Below are 14,428 nucleotides of genomic sequence, written 5' to 3' on the forward strand. Positions count from 1 at the left end.
CTAATCAAGAATCTATCTAACTCTGCTTTAAATGCACCCAATGACTTGGCTTCCACAGCTGCTCGTGGCAACAAATTCCACAGATTTACCACCCTCTGACTAAAGTAATTTCTCCGCATCTCTGTTCAAGACCCTTTGTCAGGAAAGTGATGTTGTATCTTCTTAATCTGTTCTGTGGCTGATCACATGAATATGAAACTTATTTGTAGAAAAGCATTTTATTATTCCCTGATTGGCTGGATGAAGAAAGGAACATCTTTGATGTGTTGAATGATCTTTCTTTACTCCTCAATCCTTTTACCAGTGCAGGTATATCAAGAGTTTCTTGTACTCTTGTTATAATGTTATAATTGAATAGTAATTTCAATGTAGAAAGGAAATTCTTGTACTTCAAGCAATATAACTAAACGTGGCTACAGAATTGATCAAAACTGAATTGATCAATTAAACACATATCGACACACAAAGCATTTTCTGCTGGAAAATGTGATGTTTTGAAATCTATTATTTGCATTTGAAGCAAAATGACCACCGTAGAGCCAAATAACAATTTTATTGATGGGTTAAACCCAACATATTCACTCCGACATTGAGATGTAGAAGGGTTAGGGTACATTTGTTTCTTTGTTTAAGAATAATATGTTAAAAAAAGTATATTTCAAAGTTGCAGACCTGATACTGAGCTTTGCCCATTGGGAATCTGGGAAACATATAGACTGCAATTGTCTATTTGCCCCTCTGGGAAGTTTTCTGAAGTGCTGTTCTGCACTAATGGCAGGTTGTTGATTAGTTACGGGGAAGAAGATTAGCTCTGATGGCAATCTCCCAATGAATGATACCCAGTGTGAAACTGAGGTGGTGCATTTGCCAATAACCAGTGTCCTATATACGAAGAAAATAGACAGTCTCCTTCAGCCTCTGGGTACAGTTACTGTAAAATGCTAATATCAGATTAAATCTACAAGTTCTGAAGGAAATAAAAAAATATTTTCTTTGTGCAAAGTCAGGAATTATTTTTTAAGAACATAAGCATTTTGCTAAGTTATAAAACATGTCCTTATGTTTCTTTATCTTTCATCTTTTCTTCAGACTTCTTCTGGAACCATTTCACTGCTTATCACACTTCAGTTTATTGGCATTTCTGTGAGATTTTGATGGTGACTGTTTTCACTTCTGTGTATTCGCTCAGTCCATATTCACCCCTGCAGTGAACAACACAACAAACGTCAGTGCCAGCCGGGCTTCATCTGAAATGAGCTCAGCAAAACCTGTTACAGCGAAACCCGGAACCAATTTGAAACCTGTAGCAGTGAAATTCTGTCACCAGCTCTGGAAGTGAGGGGGGGCGGGGAAAGCGTGACTCATTTAACACGACGCTTTACCCTGCTGGTGACCCGGGTTCCGTTCCCGCCACTGCCTGTAGGGAGTTTGTATGTTCTGTCCGTGACTGTGCAGATTTCCTCCAGGTGCTCCGGAGTCCAAAGACATACCGGTTGGTAGGTTAATACTGCATCTAAATCCTTAATTCCTTATTTCCTTTCGTTATGTCTGGCTTCAATGAGTAAACTGGCTGCACACTATTTGCCCATTTAACCCTGTCCTCTGCCCCTTCAACTCACCCCTAAACTTTACAGAATACATCCAGGGAAAAGCAGAACTGTGTTCTCGAGGGACAAACTCACTTGCTGGAGATTTCTCAGCTGCTGATCCACAGTCTGTAAAATTAACACTGATTTTTTAAAAAAATTCAAAGAAACACACACAAAATGCCGGAGGAACTCAGCAGGTCAGGCAGCATCTATGGAAAAGAGTAAACAGGTCAACGTTTCGAGCTGAGACCCTTCATCAGGTTGAACCGTAGGGCCTGTATCCACACTCTGTTGCTCTATGGCAATAGGAATCTCAGTTCCCTTTAGCTGTGAGCCTGACAATCAAAAGGAAGGAGGTGACAATAGCTACTGAAAGTTAACCTGGCATATAACCATCTACAGGTGGATAATACTGAGGCCAGTATTCACATTGGAACATTGAATTGTTCTGTATATTATCAATATACATATATGTACAATATACATATACTGTATATGTTCATTATGTGCCATATTGTATGATGTGTGCAACCATGGACTTTCCATGACAAATTTTTCCACAGAAGTGGTTTGCCGTTTCTTTCTTCTGGGCAGTGTCTTCACAAGACAGGTGACCCAAGCCTTTATCAATACTCTTTAGAGATTGGCAGCCTGGTGTCAGTGTCCACATAACCAGGACTTGTGATATGCACCAGCTACTCATCCGACCATCCACCACCTGCTCCCATGGCTTCACGTGACCCTGATCAAAGAGGCACTAATCAGGTCTACACCTTGCCCAAGGGTGACCTGCAGGCTAGCAGACGGAAGGAGTGTCTTACACCTCCTTTGGTAGAGACGTATCTCCACCCCACCACAATTGTATTATCAATAGGCATCATTTTGCCTACTGCTTCTGTCAGGCAGCTGCAGAAACATATGAGCAAATTCTTTGCACAGGACATCATTCTCAGCTAATTAGCAAACATTAAAATTTTTAAAAAGTTTAAAATAATAGAAATCATTTGAACGTTAATTTGGTTCACTAATTATTGGTGTCAGAGAGCAGGCGCACCTCTGTAAATTTGTTGAGTACCCTGTTTGATAATGGTATAGCCAAGGAGCAGTAATCTTCACAATGCAAAGCAATTTAGGTTCCACTGGTTTATATTTGTACCAACAAAAAAATAAGGTCGAATTTCTTAATTCAGTTCAATCCAAATGAGACTGGTACAGACACAGACTCACATTGGATTACTGCCTGTTGATTAACTAAAAGGAACTGGCTATTCAATGTTTAAAGGTGAAATGATCATGCAGAAGGTTTATTTTGTGCTCTGGGGGGTTGTGTGGGAGGGTAAACAGGGATAGCTTTCACCTTGGCCCTTCAAAGATTGTCTCTTTGCAGGAGTATGACTGTGTCAAATCTCAGGAATACTTGGTGCCTTCCGGCTGCTGTTTAAAATTATGGATCCCTAACTGTTACTCTGTAAAGCACTGAGTTTATTTAGAATCTGTATGACATCACAAGGTAAACAGAGGTAAGTAAGTTTTCAGTGGTGCAAGAAACTAAGTGAATCACAGAGGCAAAAGGAGAATGCTCTGTTAAAATATTCAGGCAAAGATCTCTGAGGGACTGTAGGCCTTGTGCTCTGGATATGTGCACTGCTTGGCCTCTTGGCTCTGGTGTGCGTTTACAAAACACCATTGAAGCACAATCTCTCAGTGGACAGCAAGGCAGATTTTTGTTTTGGGTATTGTAAAGAGTTTTTTTAAACACTGAACTGTGGTGATCTGAAAGTTGCTGCTCGAACAGATGGTGAAAGGAAGTTCAACAATAAGTATCAAAACAGAATTCACAAAACACTTTTTTTTGTCTGAGTGTTTTGCGAGCCCCCGACAAGCTTGCCACATTACCTGTCCCCTGTTAATTAACTTTCTCATAAGTAGCTGTTATGGCAGAAAAACAGATGGTGGGACTTCAGTAGGCAGTGGGAATAGAAGGTTACACAGAGTGTATGTTGGGACAAGGCCCTACAATGAAAGCTGGAGCAGTGGGGTGGGGGTGAATGGTTACAGAAATTAAAACCAGAGATGCCACCAGATGATGAAGTTAAGATTATTACTTACTCTGTCTGGCCATAAGCAGTCCTTGACAAAAAGGAATTAAGATTGACTCGCGGGCCATCTTTCCAGTAAGTGAGTTGCAAAAGCTTTAGCAGTTGCAGCAGGTCCCCAAACTTGAACTCTTGAGTAGACCCCAGAGCTCCTCGCTAGCCGGGAATTGTACCCTTGTTCTGGTGGGATTTCCACTGACCACCATTCCAAATGAATATTCCTATGTGTCAATGTGTGTGTCTGAACATTACTATAGTAGCTGCTTCTACCACCTACACTGATGGCTCATTCTACCGCTCTCTGTAAAAAAAATACCTCACACATCTTTAAACTTTAGTCCACTCACTTTAAATCTGCGTGTTCTAGTATTTGACACCTCCACCCCCAAAGAAGACTCTGCCTATCTCGGCGGCAGGATCTATCCTGCAGAAGGATCGTTATTTTTTTTTATTGTGTACAGTTCTGGTCACCGAATTATAGGAAAGATGTCAACAAAATAGAGAGAGTACAGAGAAGATTTACCAGAATGTTACCTGGGTTTCAGCACCTAAGTTACAGGGAAAGGTTGAACAAGTTAGGTCTTTATTCTTTGGAGCGTAGAAGGTTGAAGGGGGACTTGATAGAGGTATTTAAAATTATGAGGGGGATAGATAGAGTTGACGTGGATAGGCTTTTTCCATTGAGAGTAGGGGAGATTCAAACAAGAGGACATGAGTTGAGAGTTAAGGGGCAAAAGTTTAGGGGTAACATGAGGGGGAACTTCTTAACTCAGAGAGTGGTACCTGTGTGGAACGAGCTTCCAGTAGAAGTGGTAGAGGCAGGTTCAGTATTGTCATTTAAAGTAAAATTGGATAGGTATATGGACAGGAAAGGAATGGAGGGTTATGGGCTGAGTGCGGGTCAGTGGGACTAGGTGAGAGTAAACGTTCAGCACAGACTAGAAGGGCCGAGATGGCCTGTTTCCGTGCTGTAATTGTTATATGGTTATTTCTATCTATGCCTTTTGTTGAAAGGTGTTTAGCAGTTCTGGAGAAATGCAGCCCATCCCATTGCAGGCCTGAACTACACCCATTCTCTTTCAGGAATGAGGCTGGTCTAGAACAAGTCCTGCGTAATGCACACAAGATATTCATTATTCCCAGCTGCATTGCTTTTCCTCCCAGGGAGAGGTGGCATGATGCTTGTGGCTGCGAAGAACAATTTATTGGCCCAATCTTTTCAATAATTATTTGATGACATCTCTGTATTTAATTTATGCAGACCCTACTTAATACTGTGCTCCAGCTTTCATTGTTGGGCATTATCCTAGAGTATGCGAGACCATAAGAGAGAATTAGGCCATTTGGCCCATCAAGTCTGTTCTGCCATTCCATCTTGGCTGATTTATTTTCCTGCCATCTCCCCGTAATCCTTGATGCCCATGTTGATCAAGAACCTATCAACCGTTGCTTTAAATATACCCAGTGACTTGGCCTCCTCCATAGAAGTGTGTGGCAATAAATTCCACAAATTCACCACCATCTGCCTAAAGGAATTCCTCCTCATCTCTGTTCTGAAGGGAGTCCATCCATTCTGAAGCTGTGCCTTCTGGTCCTAGACTCTCCCACTTTTGTAAACGTCCTCTCCATGTCCAATCTATCTCGGCCTTTCAATATTCGATGAGATCACCCCTTATTTTTCTAAACTCCAGCAAGTACAGTCCCAAAGCCATGAAAAGCTTTTCATGCATTAACCGTTTCACTCCCAGGATCAAGTTCTTGTGAACTTGCTCTGGATCCTTTCCAGGTCTAGCACATAGCTTCTTAAATATGGGTCCCAGAACAGCTCACAATACTCCAAACTTGGTCTGACCAATGCCTTATAAAGTCTCAACATCTCACCCTTGCTTTTATATTCTCGTCCTTTTGAATTGAATGCTAACATTGTATTTGCCTTCCTTACTGTTGATTCAAGCTGCAAGTTAATGTTTAGACTTCTTTCCAGGGTGGAAATGGATACTACCAGGAGATATGATTTTAAGGCGATGGGAAGAGAGTATAGAGGGGATGTCAGAGCTAAGTTTCTTCCACAAAGAGTCGTGAAATTATGGAATGCCCTGCCAGGGGTGGTGGTGAAGGCAGATACATTAGGGGCATTTAAGAGACTCTTGGGTAGGCATATGCATAGAAAAATGGATGTCTCTGTAGGAGGGAAGGGTTAGATTGATTTTAGAGTAGGTTAAGAGGCAGCACAACACTATGGGCTGAAGGGCCTTCACTGTACTGTAGTGTATGTTCTATTCCAGGGCCCAATCAAGAACCTATCAACTTTTGCTTTAAATATACACAATGACTTGGCCTCCTCCATAGCAGTCTGTGGCTATGAATCCTACAGATTCATCACCATCTGGCTAAAGAAATTCCTCCTCATCTCTGTTGTAAATGGTGTCCAGGGCCCAGTCACCTTCAGCTACTTTGTAAATGCTGTGGTGTGTTTGTTCACTTGGGCACAGTGGGCAGTTAAATTGCCACTCCCCAAACTCTGAAGCTTCCCATGTCCAGAAGCAGTAAGATCACCAGTAAGGCTGATAGAGGGCAAATATATTTTTGTCTTTAGACAGTAACCATCTCCAGCATCTTCTTTTTCCAGCAGTGGCTTCAGCAGTGACAGATCCCTCACTGTCGGTATCCAGCCTGGCACCAGCAGACTGATCCGGGGTAGGTTTCACCTCCACAATGTCAGCGTTGAGTCTGAAGTGAAGATTCTACTGAGTGGTCAGAGGTCAGAGCATGAAACGTACACTGACACAGAAGATACCATCTGCAAAAGGTAGCAATGAAGGTCAAGAAACACAACAGCCTTCAGCATGTTGAGGCCCTATACGAGGTACAGATTCTTCAGCCCATACTTAGCAGTGAAGAACTACATACTGGGAGTCAACCAATGGACACTTTACAAAGTGCGTTATTATGGGAACCCACCAACTAATTCCTCTTCACTGGCTCCCAGCCTGAGCCAAAGGGGAGTTGCAACCAGTAGGTAGCTTGGGAGGTTATACATCACAACAAGCATAAGAACACAAGAAATAGGACCAGGAGTAGGCCATCTGGCCCATCGAGCTTGCTCTGCCATTCAATAAGATCATGGCTGATCTGACCATGGACTCATCTCCACCTACCTGCCTTTTCCCCATAACCCTTAATTCCCACATTATGCAAAAATTTATCTGACCTTGTCTTAAAATATATTTACCGAAGTAGCCTCCACTGCTTCATTGGGCAGAGAATTCCACAGCATATCTTTTCTAACGATCTTTAGAGCCCTGTATGGATTAATTGGGCTGTGCTCCCCGGAGTTCAGGAGAATGGGGGGGGGGGGGGTGGATCTCATAGAAACATTCTGAATGTTAAAAGGCCTGAACAGATTAGATATGATAAGTTATTTCCCATGGTAGGGGATTCTAGGAGAAGAGGGCACGACTTCAGGATAGAAGGATGTCCTTTTAGAACTGAGATATGGAGAAATTACTTTAGTCAGAGGGTGGTAAATCTGTGGAATTTGTTGCCATGAGCAGCTGTGGTGGCCAAGTCATTGGGTGCATTTAAGGCAGAGATGGATAGGTTCTTGATTAGCCAGGGCATCAAAGGGTATGGGGAGAAGGCAGGGGAGTGGGGATGACTAGGAGAATTGGATCAGTCTGTGATTGAATGGCAGAGCAGACTGGATGGGCCGAGTGGCCTCTTCTGCGCCTATGTTTTATGGTCTAAGACCTGTTCCTGTAATTGCAATCAGATGCCAGCCACCTCCATCACAATCATTGGCCTCATTCTGTTCCACCCACAGGGCAGACCCACCAGCGGGTCAGAACAGGAGCTTATAGGTAAGAGCGAGTTCTCAACATTGACTTCAAATCCCATGAAGACTTGTCACATGATACTTGGTCCCGAACTGCCTCCTCATTACCACCTCCTGCCTCCCTCAGCTGATGAGCCATGTCGAACGAAACTTGGGAGAAGCACTGAAAGCAGCAGGGACACAGAATGCTCTCTGGTACCACAGGCCGAGGTGACTGAGCCTGGTATTATATTAATGCCAAAGTGGGTCTAAGGACCTACACAAGCAATAAACGTATTTGACTTCATGCACAACAACATGTAAATTCATATCCCAGAACGTCCCTCATTCCAGCTTTACTGTGAAGTGTTGTGACAGGTATGACGGGGGCAGCTTTAATGCCCCTGGTGGTGAGATGCCATCCTAGTGAAGTTCCAACACGGAACTACTGTAGGCACAGCATACACAGATATCTGTAAGTCAGTACTGAGGCTGTGCAGTTCTGCCGTGTCTATTCATGAAGAGTGGTGGAAAATTAAACGTGTAACGGGTGGACCCCACCGCTCAGTGATCATGGGCCACGGCAGGCAGCGATAAGGAAAATGCTCCAGGTAGTGCTGAACAGATGGCCATATTCAGGCCCTTCTGAGCTCCCCACGTTACAGGAGAATGTCCGCAGCCAATTTGATTCATTTAATGTGATATCAGGAAATGGCTGTCAGAACCGGTTACCATTATGGGACTGAAGACAGCTGGAGTGCTATACCCAGTCTTCAGAACCGGCTGTGTTTCTAACCAGGCTGCTCCCGTACAGTTGCAACACCAACTTCTGCCCGACAAAGTGAAAGGTAGTCCACTATTTTATCTTCACAAGCAGTTAGCCGAGTGCCACTGAATAAACATTACCATAATATGCAAAGTGAAAGGCAAAATTTTGTTTTTAACCGGCACGGTCTCACAATAACCTGCTCGCCAATGCAAGTTTGAGTTTCTGCAGTTTTTATCCAAATGTGGAACTGGAGTGACTACCTGTGACATTCATTCAGCATTCAAGCAGATGTGGTACTGAGGCTCAAAGGGAAAGGTCTCCAATTGTGGAGTCAAACACATCACAGAAGGGAAGATGGATGTGGTTTCTGGAAATCCATCGTGCAGCCCAGGACCTCACCGCAGTATAAGGAGTTTGTACGTTCTCCCTGTGACCATGTGGGTTTCCTCCCATAGTCCTGTTACGAATGTACCACAGCTCTGAGGGGCCGAAGGGCACGGGGTAGCCCCCTCCTTTGTGAGAATCGCAAGATCACTATTGAGTCCATTCCGGAGACCCAGGAAATGGGAGAAAGACATGCAGAATCCACAAGTCGTTGGAATGTGTCTTGGCCTCCGAGAGGCGGACACATTGATGCCGGCTATTGTCTCTTGGAGACGGACTTGTGTATTGCATCCTGTACGATGCATCGAAGCCCCAGGCAATGAACCGAGGGGGAGGTCAGTGGAGGGACTGCATCATCTCAACCTGATTGACATCTGAGACCCTGTGAGTCATGATAAAAGAGGGTCTGTGGGAACAGCCCCTCAGACGCACCAGAAGAAACGCCAGCGATCCCGTAATAGCAAGAAACCAGGGGAAAGGCCACGTGCATCAGGTTCCATTTGCCCTGGAATCGGTGGCCCCTTTTCCACAGCCGAAAGGTTTTTAGTTAACAACGGGGAAACCAACTCCCAACGACTCTCGAAGGATTGACATCATAACAGGAATGGGCAAGTTTTAAACCCGTCTTTCTCTCCAACCCAAAAGCTGCAGCTTGAATGAACTGAGTGACTTTTATATTTCCATCGGACAATACATTATCCCCTAGACAACGATAGAGCTATTTCTTATTGATTATTATTATACCCGCGCTTTTAGATTTAGTATTGATGACGTATGTTATCTGCATGTTTGCATTGACATTATTTTGTGTATTTTTTTTATCAATAAATACTGTTAAAAATAGTACCATCAGACTTCAACGGACCTCTCTATCTTTGCTGGTAAGTGACCCAGTTACGGGGTACGTAACAGTCCAAAGACCTACCGGTTGATGGGTTAATTGTTCATTGTAAATTATCCCATGATTAGGCTCTGGTTAAACTGGGGATTGCTGGGTGGCACAGCCTGAAGTGCCAGAAAGGCCTATTCTGCACTGTATCTCAATCAATAGATAGATAAATAAGCAAGTAAGTAAATAAATAAATAATCAATCAATCAATCCTCAGGTACGACCTAGGTTCAACCATCTTCAGCTGCTTCATTAGTGGCTTTCCTTTCTCTTTGAGAGGTGGGGATCTCGCCTGTTCCAGCAGTCTAATCTGTGAATGTACCAACTCATCGGAGCCGAGAGACAAAGGCTTGGGGAGTAAACCCAGACAGCAAATCTGGAGTGGAGCCACAAAGACAGCTGGACATCGCTGAACACCCTTCCAGCAGCTCCTGCTGCCAAGCCGGTGCTAAACGTACTGCTTCACTTTCCTTTCAACTACAGTGGTGAGGCCGAGAGGGGGGATCTTGACGACTGGGCATCTCAGGATCTACATACCTTCCACCAAGGCTTGAGATGATGATCATCACCCATTGTCCTTTGAGACAGACGGATGCCAACCACCACTAACTCATCATGTTTTAGGACACTATACACCCGTTCCATTAGGATACCTGCTCTTTCCCTTACACCAGGGGTTCCCAGCCTTCTTACCCATGGACACCAGCTTGGGAACCCCTGCCTTATAGGCACAGCAGTTCTACACTCATGTAAAGTGTACTGCTGTTGTTATTTTGAGAACAAGAAGGCTCATTCGAAAACCAAAATGCAAAGAGAAGAGTAACAGAAAGGAAGAGGGGCATCTGCTCTCAGTTTCACTATGTCTATAGTGAGAGAAGAATTTTCAGCATTTTCCGCACACCCTAACACTGGGAACGACCGACAACCACAGAACTGCAATTCAAACAAATACATAATGTGTTATGTTCTTACATTTCTCTTCCATTTCCGGACATTTTGAAGCCTCCAAAAGGTGCCTGAGCATGAAGGGCATTATAACAGTTAACCCTGTAAAAGAAAATAAAAGTCACGTTAAACCATTGCATCTCTCAGTCCTAGACAAGTGGCCAGTGTGCACCAGGCAGCTTCTCATTCTGCCGTGTCATGTAAGGATGCTCAAAGTCATTGCTCAGACCTCAGCTGGCAAGAACCAGCAAGTTCACTCACAATGATCACACCAGGCTGGTGGTTAATGCTTTGCTGTGTTTCATCTATTATGGGCAGATCATTTGACTCCTAGAATTTGGGCAGGACTCAGAAATAAGAATTGGGTTTCGTATCACTGACATTCGTCATGAAATTTGTTGTGAATTTTCCTTATAGAGGGCAAAGGCATAAACTAAAAGTAGATATATTAAGCAGCAAACAGGAGGAAATCTGCAGATGCTGGAAATTCAAACAACACACACAAAATGCTGGTGGAACACAGCAGGCCAGGCAGCATCTATAAGGAGAAGCACTGTCGACGTTTCAGGCCAAGACCCTTCGTCCTGATGTTGACAGTGCTTCTCCTTATAGGTGCTGCCTGGCCTGCTGTGTTCCACCAGCATTTTGTGTGTGTTGTAGATATATTAAAATAGCTCTGCAATAATTTTATGGTTAGCTAAAGATTGTGAAGTTGGAGCAATGTGTTAACAATGGTCTAGCTACTCACTTCTGAGCTGGAAGAACACAGGTTCAAATCTTACTCCAGAAACCTGAACTGAACACTCCTGGTGCCTTGCTGCACTGTCAGATGACAGACACAATTACGGATTTCCCAGGTTCTCTGGCACACCCTTCCCTTCCCAGATATGGACAATGAGATAGTGGATTTGTGACTCAAGGTCTTCACTGCCATGTTTTAGAATTTTAGTAGAGGCCAGAGTACAGCCAGGAGCAGTGTGTACTGTGACTACCTTTAAGAAAAGAGACAAAACCGACTGCTGTAATATGGGGGACCTGCTTGCTGTCTCTCATGGGGAAAGTCATTACTCGGGTCCTCCTCAATTTCTCCCCATGACCAAAGAGCTGCTCTCCATCCATCCAGAGGCACTGTGGGCATGCCTCTGATGTTTCTCCTTCTACCATAATTGTGATAAGTTTCTTATGGAGGCTAGCACATATGACAAAAACCAGCCACCAATCTTCAAATCTGAATATAGACTGTACATTAAAATGCAAATCTGAACAATGGGTTCCTAAAAACCACAAATCACAGTTACTGGGAAGACCAAACAATGCTAATTAAAATGCATTTAGATGCCTGTGGTGTGGGTGCGAAGTGGGAGGTGTGACATTTGCGTGTAGTTGAAAGGAAGCATTGTGGATGCATCGTAAATACGGAATTGGTCTTTGATCACTCCATAAAATGCCGTGTAGTGTTGGGTTGAGCAGGACTCATCCTCCGAAAGGGGTCTCAATATGATGCCTGCTGTGTCTCATTTTGTTGAATAAAGAGGCTGCTTCTCCCCAGTGACTTTGTCCACACGACAACAAGGTTCATGGTTCACAAAAGACCCATTGCTCTGCAAACCAATGTCCAGTGTGGTCACACTATTGTCTCAACGCTCTTTCAACCTTTCTTGTCTCCATCCCACAATCACTTCCAGACACTGGAGAGATGCACCAACACTGTCTCATCTGATTTCTCCAAATCTACAGTCAGACAGCTCAGAAAGAAGCTCTTTGGTCATCATTGCTAATGCTGTCAGGTATCCCTTTGCCAGCATTTGGTCCATAGCCTTCTATGCCTTGGTATTGAAGTCTTTGTTGAGATACTTTTTCCGTGTCGTGAGTCCCTGCCCCCGTTAATTCCTTGGAACTGTATTGGAGATTCCAACCACCCTCCGACTGAAAATTATCTCCTCAGATCCTCTCTAAACCTCTTATTTTCCACCCTAAATGCACTCGCTCTAACTTTTGTCACCACAGCTTCAGGAAAAGTTTACTGCTATCTAATCTATCTAACTTCCCATACTTGTATATACTTCTATTAGGTTCCGCCTTGGTGTCCTTTTCTCCAAGGAAAACCAGCCCAGTCTGTCCAGTGTCTCTTCAAAACTGAAACACTCCATTGCAGGCAACATCCTGGTGAATCTTTGCAGCACAACCACATCCTTCCTGTAATGAGGCAAACAAAACCCTGATCATCACTGCAACTGTGGTCTAGCCAGTGTTGTGCTGTAATTTCCAGTGGCAGGGTACGTGAATGATCTTCAGAATGACATTCCCAGGACTGATTCCCTGTTACACTCAACATTGTATGGACCATGTAGTTCATGCACCCAACATCATACTCCCAAAACAGACATGCAAAGATTACCAGCTGAACACATGAAAGGAAACATGAGAGATTGCAGATGCTGGATTCTGGAGTGAGAGAAAAAAGCAAACTACAGGAGGAACTCGGTGGGTTCAGCAGCATCTGTAGAGAGAAATGGACAGTCAAAGATTAGAGGGAGATAGCAAGTATAAAACGGTGAGGAGGGGGGGGGGAAGCAAGAGTTGACAAGTGATAGGTTGATCCAGGTGAAGAGGGGTCACAAGCAGATGGAGGAGTTAGAGTGACAGAGGCACTGGTGGAGGCAACAAAGGACTCCAGATAATGGAATCTGGTAGGAAAGTAAGGTGGACCAGGAAAACAAATAAGAAAATTGGGAAGGGCTGATGGGAATAGGGTGAGGAGCCAGTGGGAGGAGTGTGTGAGTGATGGGCAGATGGTGTAGGTGGAGAAGGGGAAGAAACAGTAATAGGGGCTGTGTGGGTGTAGGAGGAAGTGAGTAACCGGGAAGAGAGAGAAAAGGGACAGAGGGGGAGCAGGTTACCTGAAATTTGAGAATTAAAATTTCATGTGGTCGGCTTTACCCGGGTAGAACGTGAGGTGTTATTCCTCTAACTTCAAAGAAAAGTATTCAAGGATGTGCTGAAGCCTCTTTGAAGAAGAACAATGTTCCCACCAAACCTCAGTCCTGCAGAAGGTCACTGCGGGATGGCACGCAGAACGTTGAGTCTTTGCATGACTTCAGAAATCACCTGCCCAGTTACCCCACAACACACCTTGCCGTCTGTGGCAGAGTCTGTCATTGACCTCCACAACCACTCAGGACTTGCAGCTTTGAGTGGAAGCAAATCATTTTGGATCCCAGGGGACTGTTCAAGAAGGGTAAGCAAGAGAAGATCGGTGCAATTATCAGACTCTCTGCAGAGGTTCAGGCAGTCTTAGACCAATACACAAGGATGCTGTAATTTATCCCAGCCGCCTGCCATGACCTTAAGCTTTTCAATTTTTTCCCCCCCTTTGTAGGACATTGTCTAGTTTTCTTCAGGTATGTTATGGTTGCTATGATTCCATCAATGGTTCAAACAGTGCATTTCTCATCATCTCTCTGCATTTTGTGTCATTGACCTCAAAACCTGAAATACAAAAGCACGTACCATCATGCTGAGCACAGCTTCTACTTGCTGTGATGAGACTATTAAAGGGCTCCCTATTACAATAGGCTGGGCTCTTGATCTTTCAATATGAGTTTGCCCTTTGTTGTTTACCTACATTGCCCTTCCTTTATTCTTTATTCAGCATTGTTATCCATGTATCTTGTCCTACCCTGATGCACTGAGTGATCTGTATAAACAGAACACAAGACAAGCTTTTCACTGTATCTTGGTACATGTGAAAATAATACACCAATTCCAATTCCAAATTCAATTTCAATTTCGTCTCTGACGTTCTTCTCCAACCTCTTCCTTTTGACAAGTAATGAACCTGCTGCTCCCCGCTCTAACCACACTGCAGCCTCTGTTATTGGAGACACCTCAGAGGGAAATATTTATGATACTGAAATGGTAATTCTAGATGAAATTGCTTAA

At 43.9% G+C, this 14,428-nt stretch overlaps 1 protein-coding gene across 1 annotated transcript in view; it reads right to left on the bottom strand.

The window, feature by feature from the left end:
- Positions 1 to 537: 537 nt before the first annotated feature.
- The window catches only part of aldh1a3 (aldehyde dehydrogenase 1 family, member A3), a 110,712-nt gene continuing 96,821 nt past the window's right edge, over positions 538 to 14,428 (bottom strand). The window contains exons 12-13 of the mRNA XM_073032825.1: positions 10,514 to 10,588; positions 538 to 1,202 (exon numbers count right to left, since the gene is read on the bottom strand). Coding sequence (XP_072888926.1) covers positions 1,130 to 1,202; positions 10,514 to 10,588 — 148 coding nt within the window. The 3' untranslated portion in view covers positions 538 to 1,129. The remainder of the gene's footprint in view (positions 1,203 to 10,513; positions 10,589 to 14,428) is intronic.

The sequence above is a fragment of the Hemitrygon akajei genome, chromosome 30, assembly GCF_048418815.1.
Source record: "Hemitrygon akajei chromosome 30, sHemAka1.3, whole genome shotgun sequence".
Classification (NCBI taxonomy): domain Eukaryota; kingdom Metazoa; phylum Chordata; class Chondrichthyes; order Myliobatiformes; family Dasyatidae; genus Hemitrygon; species Hemitrygon akajei.